This window comes from Glycine soja, chromosome 15, assembly GCF_004193775.1.
Source record: "Glycine soja cultivar W05 chromosome 15, ASM419377v2, whole genome shotgun sequence".
In the NCBI taxonomy this organism is placed as follows: domain Eukaryota; kingdom Viridiplantae; phylum Streptophyta; class Magnoliopsida; order Fabales; family Fabaceae; genus Glycine; species Glycine soja.
In genome coordinates, this window is record NC_041016.1 from 9,511,913 (window position 1) to 9,521,235 (window position 9,323).

Genomic DNA, 9,323 nt, shown 5'->3' on the forward strand with positions numbered 1-9,323 from the left:
AAAATATATGTTTGATAAATAAAACAAAAGTAATAAGAACTATTTATTCATCTAATAGTTGATATCAGTAAATTATTATTTTTTATGAATAATGTCAACTCGTTTAACAACTTAAATGTTTGAAGGCAAATTAAAAAGAAAGGAAAGACAATAGAAGGACTAAAGTCTAAAAGGAATAAATAATTACCCACTTATTTAGATGTTTAATAGAAAAAGGGGAATGCTTCTCTTTATTTGAGAGGAAAAATTATGGTATAATGAATGAAAAGTGTTTCTCTCTATTCTTTTATTTGAAACAAACCATTTTCTTCGTCTTCATTTAAAATCTTGTAAGACTAATGTCATTGAAATTAAGAAATATTATTATGTAGAGAACCACCACCTCTTCTCCCTCTAAAAAAAAGAGTCGTATAAAGAAAAGAAATATTATTAATGATTAGAAAAGTTAAATTAATTTGTAAGTCTTTATAATTTCATCAATTTCTTAAAATTTCAAATTATTTTTCGTTTCATGTGCTTAGTTGTAAAAAAAAAATCGAGTTACACGTTTCAGTACACCTGGTGCCAAGTCTCAGCATGAAAAAGTGCATAGAAATCTATGGACAATTTGATTAGATCCACGTTGCACAACTGTGGTGACGTAATTACTATTGACACCCCTTTTTACTCTTCACAATCCCCCACCCCTTTTCCAAATTTTTAGATTTTTCTAAACATGCAAACTACCTTTTTAGGTTGTACCCTATCCTTTCTTTCATTTTTTTTCCTTCTTTTCACAGAAACTAAGTTTCGTAATATAAATATATTTTTTACATTATAGAAACTAATTTTCATAATGTAAAATTTAAAAATTTAGCCTATAAAAACTGGTTTTCATAATGTATTAAAGCATAACTATATTATGGAAACTAGTATAAAAATGAGAGATACAAAGAAAAAAGAGATAGAGCAAAATTAAAAGATTAATAAGGGATGTGATAAAAGAAAATTGTTAAATAAATAAGGTGAAAAAGAGATAGAAACGAAAATGAATGTAAAATTAAAATTAAGAACAATTGTAAATGAATCCAAAACCCTGGAGCAAAAATCATTCCATCCTGTTACAGATTGTTACAAAGCAAGCATATAAAAATAATGCCAATTCCCTATGTCAGTATTAAGGTTGCATGTGAAAGCTCTGATTTGAAACTACTGTCTTGATGGCCAGGAGAAGATCAACAGGTTTGTAGGAAAACTTTGTGCCAGAGACAATTCTAACTGTTAGAAGGGACCTCCTCAACACATATCTTTTTATTTGAAGTTATATCATCATTTTGTTCACTTTCTTCCTCTGCCTCTATTATTATATCTTCTGCATTTACTTCTGAATCGGATTGGCATCTTTTCCGTTGAGGGATAACAGCAAAGAAAGATGTTTTCCAATCCCTTGTCTCCAAATACTTGAGTAGTATTTCTACCACTTGATTCACGGTAAGAACCTGAAGGCTCAAATGAGAAATAAAATGAGTTTGATGCAAAAGGAAATTTGCATTTTCTAAGTGGAAGACTGTAGTGTTGTCACTAGTGAGATATTAGAAGAATCTGCAGGGTAAAAGATCCCACCCAAAGAAACAAGTTCTCTATTAGCTTGCAAGTTATCAGATTGAGAGCTTAGATCACCTTTACCCAATGTACATCACAAAAACACCCAAGTCTCACTTATGATATGTCTGGTTGGATGAAAAGAAAATAAAGATGAAATGAAAGAAGGATGATAACAAAATTTTCTTTTTCGTTTGGTTGGATAGAAAACAGAAGGAAATGGGAAAGAAAATTTGACTTTTAGAAATAAAAATTCAAATTTTTCCTTCCTTCGGTTCTTCAATTCAAATTTCAATTTTTTTTCTCTCCTTTCTTATTTTCATCCACTCAACCAAACAGGCCCTTACTCTTTGTTTGTGAGGGGAAATGAGAGAGGAAACTAAATTTTAAAATTAGAAAGTGAAAAGGAAAAAAAATGTTCTTATTTCTAAAAGTCAATTTTCCTCTCACGTATTTTTTTGTTGACAAATGTTAGTTTTGTTAGAAATGTCAGTGTGAGATATTCGAACCCCCAACCTTTCTCTCCCCTCTTCTCCCTTCTCACCCTCAAGCACCCCCTTCCCAACCATCAAGCCAACCTTGTATTTCCTTCCTCTCTTGTGTATTGTTATCTCTGTTTTTCTCCTCCATTTTTTTCCTCTCATCCAAAGTCCAAACAGACCATTACAAACGTCAGGATCAACCAACAGAAGGAAAGTAAAGGAAAAACAAAGTGCAATGCCAAAAGACGTGCAATGATTATAATTTTAGAAATGCCCCTTCTATGCTATATGTGAATAGCATACAGGCAAAATCAAAAGTTGGATTCAATTTGAGAGATAAAAAACCTAGACAAGGTAGTACCCAAAACCTTAACCTGCTAGCAAGTTTACTCTACCAAGTTATTAACTAGTATACAATTTCATCCCCAAAGACTAATGTACAGAACAAAAACTTTCAGAAACTAAACCAACACAACTTATCACTCTCAGACAAAAGTGTATACTTACTGTGACATCAATAATACCTGAGAACTAGACATCTTCATGAAATTTCCTATGGGGAGTTTAGCCGTTTGGATGCCTTGCTCCTCAGCTTTCTTCAACGTTATCCCCTTCCATCGGTTCCTATCCACCAACCCGCCAATAACATAAGCCTTCTTCAAATCAAGCTCTTCAAGAACAGTCTCCGAATCCGCCGTGAGATAAACCAAATCCTCCTTACGATTACTCAAGGCTTCAATGTAAGACCTATTCTCCTTCTCAATTATCCATTTATCAATCCCCGGAATCCGCTTCAAAGCGCTATCCATTTCCCCCTCGCAGCCGGTGAGCCAAAGATGCGCAGGGGAAGCACACCTTCCATTCACCGCATAACAATACATAATCTGCAGATCCAATCACAGCACTATTAAGTATTAACAGCTCCATTATTCACTATTAGTACAATTTCAAGGCTTTGTTTGGATAAATTTATGCACGAAGAAAAAATTAAATAAACTGCTTCATAAACTAAACTTAGCTAATGCATAAGCTATTTCGTACAAATTCTATTTTGTAAGCTTCACCAAAAGCTAAATTATAGATTCTGAATTATAGAAAAACTTAAATCATGTTTTCTTTGTGCTTAAAAAAATCCCCAAACAGAACCTGCTGCACGAGGCTGTGGATTTCGTTAGGGTTCATGAGGTGAGAGAACTGGAGATCGACGACGACGTTTTGGCCTCGTTCTCTCGCTACAGTGAGTCTCTCTCTTTTGCTCTCTTTCTCCAGCGACCTCTTCTCCATTCTCTCCTTGCGGAGGTTCCTTCGAGACTCTATCAGCTTCGCTTTCTCTTCTTTGGAGACGCCGGCAAGGCTCTCTTCCCACTCCTTCCGCTTTCTCTCTACTTCTTTTCGCTTCTGCTCCTTTGCCGCGGCTTTCTTTTCCGCCTTCTTCGCCTCGAATCTCTGCTGCTTCGCCAGCTTCTTCCGCGCGTTCTTCGAGAGGACTGGAGGACCCGCGGCGGTTCGTTCAGTTTGGGGATTCTCATTCTCCGTCGCCTGCGGTGGAGCGCCGGCGTCTCCACCACCGGGTGATTCCGGCATTGTTGCGATTAGGGATTTGTTGGAGACGCTCTAAGCGGAAATGCTCTCTTTCGTTTCGTACTTCTTATGTTTTTATTTTATCTGTTCATTTTTATTCGTTTGGTAAAATGTCATAGTCATTCTCAGACGGTGATGTAGTGAAAAAGTGACAAATTAAAGTTGTGAGACTGTCTTCCTATTAGATTAGATTGTAATATTTAAAAATTAATTTGAATCAATTCGATAATATATTATATTTTTTAAGAAATAATTTGATATAAAATTATAAAATTTAGAATTAATTTATTATTAAATTATTTGTCAAATTAATTTATTATTATTTTGACATATTTAAAAATTAAAATTGAATTTTTATTTTTTAGAACTAATTTGTTAGCATCTTTTACTTTTAGGGATAGAATTGACTATTTTTTTATTTGAAAATTATATACTATTTTGTTTTGGAAAGGGAGTATTTTATGGGAAGAATGATTTTTTTTTACAATTAATTTTTTTTATACAAATGAAATTAATTTGTTGATATATAACATATTAGTAAATGATGAATAATTTTTTTTAAAAGGACTTAAATATAAAATTGGTTCATGTAATTTAATATTTTTTTAAAAGTTAAAATATTTTTTTGTCCCAGTAAATATACCAAAGTTTGAATTTTATCCTTGTAAAAAAAAAATTATCCTCATAAAATTATATTGTACTACATTTTGGCCTAAAGCTAAATTCGAACTCATTTGAACCTACGTGACTAATGTCTATCCAATAAAAATGGACACATGTTGACTCTTTCTCTTCTACGTGATTTGAGGTCAAGGGAGACGGTGAGGGAAAGAAATTCTAACAATGGAATTTTGACGATGGGAGCAACAAAGGAAAGAAGAAATATGTACAAGGAGAAGGAAATAAAAAATAGGAAGGGGGAAAAGAAACAGAGTGTTGTCATCGTCAAAAGTCATCGTGTCTTCCATTCTATTTTCCTTTCCTCTCTCTCGATCTCCTTTGTTTATTCAATGTTCATTTATGTTTTTTGTTGTGGTAGTTTTGTGTTGTCTATGATGATGGGTTGGTGGTAAATGGAGGGAAAAGGGTGGCAATGTTGCATGGTTTATGGTGATGAATTGGTGGTAAGCGCAGGAGAAAGAAAAAAGGAAGATGGAGGATGATCTAAGTTGCACGACTCAATGGCTCACTCAAGCAAGAAAGGGACCAGGGAGAGCAGAAAGGTGCAAAGCTCAGTGAGCTTGATACGAAAGAGGAAGGAGATTTTAGGCGACGATGTCTCGTCATTGCTGGAGAACGATGAGGTGGCGATGGTGAAATTAGAATTACATATTGCGACAATAACACGGTAACACCGCAAGGCCAAGTGTTGCGGTAAACCCACTCTCTTAGCTATTAGAATTCACACAATGTGATGGTAACACCTTTAACAATCCATGTTGTTTGGTGGTGGTTGCATCGTTCTGTTAGGAAAGAGGTTTGATTCTTGCATTTTTTCTTTCTTTTTCATGTAATTTGTGGTGATTTTTAACCTTCAAAAATCATGTTTTAAAATTTTCATACTATTTTTTTTGTAATTTATGGGGGTTATTAACCCCCAAAAATTGTATTTTAATAAATAAAATTAATAAAAAAATATAATTCTAGACCAAAAAAATGGATTAAAATTTTACAAGAATGAAAAATATACGAAAAAATTTACAAAGCAACATTTGAACTTTGGTATATTTATAAGGATAAAAAATATATTTGAATCTTTTTTAACTATGGTCCTTGTAAGTTTACTTTTCTTTATTTTTAGTCTATGTAAATTTGTATTTTTTTTCAAATTTTAGTCATTGTCATCTACATCTATTAAAAAAGCTTGTGTCTAAAAGAAGGCGACGTGGCAATGCCACACGAGCGAACCAATGCTAGCTTTACATGCCATGTATTTGTTAATTATTTTAATATAATTATAATTATAATTTTTCAAATAAAAATCAAAACTCACCGTTTTGTTTTCAAAGACGTGAGAAATGTGTGTGGTTTTATACAAATAGGGTTTTCTAGTTTAGGGTTATTGTTCTCTTCTTCTCCGTTTGCCGAAGAAGTGAGTTTGTGTGGAGAAGTTGTGGGTTCTCCTTGTTGCCTCCCTTTGCACTGTTCTTTGATATTTCGCTCTTTCGTGGTAAGACCTTGAGGCAAATGTTTGTATTCCCTTCTCTCTCTATGAACTATTATTTGTATTGCATGAAATTGGGGGAAGTAAAGAATAAGGGAGATTTCCAAGTGTTGAGGAGTAGATTTGGGGATATTGATTAATGATTATGTATCTTTGTGAGCATAGGTGGTCTGGTTAGGCAGAGACTTTTTTTGCCAGATAATGAATAGGGAAATAATCCATGTTTGTGTGTAAATCTTGTTAGATATTTTTTATTTATTGACAATTTATGTGGTTAATTGATTATTGAATTAAAGGTTATAAAATTATGTTGGGCCTGGAATGAATTTGTGTTAGGTTAAAATGATCCTTGCAAAATTGAATTTGTTGTTTTGCTAGTTGCAATGAGTTTTTCAACAATGATTATTAGTGGCTATAGTTTCGTTAATTGTCTATTGAATGAGTACTCAAGTTTTTTTAAAAGCCTAACGAAACCAAAAAAAAGGACCATCTATCTGATTGCAACATCAAATAATACAACAATAGGAAAAAAAAAGAACTCATTATTTTACCTCTCCAAATCTTGTTTGACTACCCCCAGTGCAAATGTGTCATAGCTTTATAATACTCTGATTTAATTTGGTTGATAATGATGGTTCAATTGCTATTATTCAACTAAATTACACTGTCAACAAGTTTGCCACACAAGCCTGCATAAGTGTACAAAGCTAAAAGAAGCCTTCATAGTATTTATTTTTAACATATTATTCCCCTTTCTATACACTAACTTTTTTATTCAAGAATAATAAATTATAACTTCTATCTTCATAGAACAAACTTACAAAATTATATTTTATGGTAGCTATGTTGTTATGCTATGATACATAACATAATTTTAGTATTTGCATGATTTTATTTCATATGCAGTACAAGTTTGTATTTGTAACATATAAATGTATTTTTTGAAAAAACATGTATATGTTTTTTGTTGCCTTTATCTTTTGCTTGATGTGGTATGTAGCTCCCTCGCTCTCAATAATATACTTTTATATGCAACGATTGTATGACTAAGTATATAGTATTTCAATTTATAGAAATGATATAGTATTATCTTAACTTTCCCTAGGTTGTTTAGGTTATTTCTTTTTTTTTTATAAATATTTTTAAGTTTGTAATTTTCTTCATGCAGTCAATCTTTTTTTTTATATATATTTGAGATATTTCAATCTTAAGTATATTATTGATAGTATACACTAAAATATAACTATATGAATTGTAGTTATGATTAAAGTTAATATGTTAATAAAAATTCTTTACAATTGGTTAGATGAAAAATAATGAAGATAATAGAGATGTGGTTGTTGAAATTCTAGAATCTAAAAAGGATGTGACCTTCAAATGTTGAATTCTATTTTATAGGTTTAATGGAAGAGGAAGTTAATTCACACACAAAAATGGAAAATGAGGTTAAGAAGGATAATAAACAAATCACTATTCTTACAAAGGGTGCATGGAGGTACCTTAAGAAAGAGTTAAATATGAAATTAGGCAAGGAGTACACACCTAACTTATTTAAGAAAAAATCCAATCAATTGGAAGGAAAATGGAATGATCTTACTTCACTGCTGAAAATGGAGACTGAACTAGGAGACAAGTCAAGTACTAGACGAATTATTGCCATAAATGATCAATGGAACAAATTATGTGAGGTATGTTTCAATTTTTTTTTTGTAATGTGAGGTATGTTTCAATTTAATATTACATTATTTGGTATGTTATTGCATATTATTTTACAAAATATTAACAACCTAAATTATGTTTTTTTTTTTTGCAGAAATATACATTTGCAAAGCAATTTAAAAAGGAAGAATGCTTGCATTATGATAAATTATGTGTTGTTTTTTGGGACAAAACTCCCTCTAGTGCAAATCAACATCCCTCTACCAAAAGTCCTTCAATTAATGATGATGATGATAATGAAGAAGACACTAATTTTGATCAAGAGGGAGATGTTCATCAGCCAAAAAGGAAAACAATTGTTCATGTTAGTGAGGATAAGAAGAAACTGAAAGCAAGAAAAAGTGATCAAATGACATTTGCTAATGCTTTGACAAATTTTGGAGAAACTCAAAATAAGCTTGAAATTTTGGAAAAGATGAGTGCGGATCATGTCACAACATCAACTTTTAGTGTTACAGGGGAAGTAAATGGACAAAAGTCACAAAACAATAAGCAAGATAAGGAATCCATATTGGCTTGTGTAAGGATTCTTCAAGGACTTCAAGGCATTGATGGTGCTTCTTTTACAAAAGCATTAAAGTTATTGAAAGAAGATGCTTTATGGAGATGTGTGTTTTTGGCATTATCTGATGAGCGAAAGAAAGATTGGGCCCTCAATCTTCCTTAGTAGATTTTACTATTTATTATTCTAATTGATTTATCTAAGCTTGTTGGATCTTTCAATATTCTAGTTAACTTTTAAGTTTGTGTTTGAATTATGACATTTTGTTTTTTTTTTTATATTTGCTTTCATGAACTTGATTGCATGGATTGTTGGAGTTATAAATGTTATTTACTTATGGTGTTATTTAGTGTTTAGACAATTAGTGACAAATATCTTTACAAATGGTGTGATAATAGTTGTTAACTTGCATGATAATTGTGATGGATATGACTATTAATAGCTTGATAAATGATTTTGATGATGAAGAACTCAAAAATATCATGTCTTTATGTTGACTTTGAATATTTTTGAGTCATCATAACATCATATAAGTAACTTGCATACATTCTAAAGCATAACAACAAGAAATAAATATTTCAACATAACATCAACATTTTTACCAAGGAATCCATTGCAATCATATAAATTTGTACACTAGACTTACTACTTATATACTATGTATGTAGACTTGACTCCATGGAGGTTAATATAAGGTTGAGGATTTATCTGAGTCCCAACTATTATCAATAACTCAACCTCAACATTTTTAGCACTAGGTTGGAGATTTGATTGAACATCAACTCCCATCAATCTCCCAACCCTAGCATTTTTCAGCATAAGACCAAGGATTTGTTTAAGTACCAACTCTCATCAATCACCTAACATTAACATTCACAACACTAGGTTAGGATCTATCTAAGCACCAACTCTTGACAATCTCCAAACCTTAACACTTGCATTCTTAAGCTTTAGCAATAATACAAGCCAACAACTTATTTATTCATAAGCTTTAACAATACCAAGTCAATAACTTATTCATTTATAAGCTTTAGCAACAATACAAGTCAACATAAGGCAATCTTATGTGTATGTTATATTATACTATTTAAAAATATTAACTTATTATATTTTCAATTATTTTTTTCAGCTTTTGCAAAATTTTGTATGTTATATTATTTAAAAACTTTTGAAACACTTGTAGTTTTTGAATAGTTGTTATTATAAGATGTATTTCCTACATTTGAAATACGTTGATAATGGACTAACACCATTTTAATCTTATTGTATGATAATGTAGGTGATACATCTTATA

General features: G+C 31.5%; 2 protein-coding genes across 3 annotated transcripts; one reads left to right on the plus strand and one right to left on the minus strand.

Annotated features, from left to right (window-relative positions):
* Nucleotides 1–1,016: 1,016 nt before the first annotated feature.
* On the minus strand, nt 1,017–3,722 carry LOC114388689 (tRNA (guanine(9)-N1)-methyltransferase-like). 2 transcript variants are annotated; one of them, XM_028349317.1, is made up of 3 exons: nt 3,210–3,721; nt 2,588–2,947; nt 1,017–1,478 (listed from the first exon to the last, which is right to left on the minus strand). In XM_028349317.1, exons 1-3 carry the CDS (start codon nt 3,645–3,647, stop codon nt 1,254–1,256), a joined length of 1,023 nt encoding a protein of 340 aa, XP_028205118.1. In that variant the 5' UTR covers nt 3,648–3,721; the 3' UTR covers nt 1,017–1,253. The 2 variants fall into 2 exon arrangements, with proteins under 2 accessions (XP_028205118.1, XP_028205119.1); XM_028349318.1 differs by having other exon boundaries at nt 1,320–1,478; nt 2,571–2,947; nt 3,210–3,722.
* A 1,955-nt stretch (nt 3,723–5,677) lies between these two features.
* LOC114386642 lies at nt 5,678–8,337 on the plus strand. Its single transcript, XM_028346677.1, has 3 exons — nt 5,678–5,814; nt 7,207–7,496; nt 7,622–8,337. Exons 2-3 carry the CDS (start codon nt 7,212–7,214, stop codon nt 8,192–8,194), a joined length of 858 nt encoding a protein of 285 aa, XP_028202478.1. The 5' UTR covers nt 5,678–5,814; nt 7,207–7,211; the 3' UTR covers nt 8,195–8,337.
* Nucleotides 8,338–9,323: the final 986 nt, after the last annotated feature.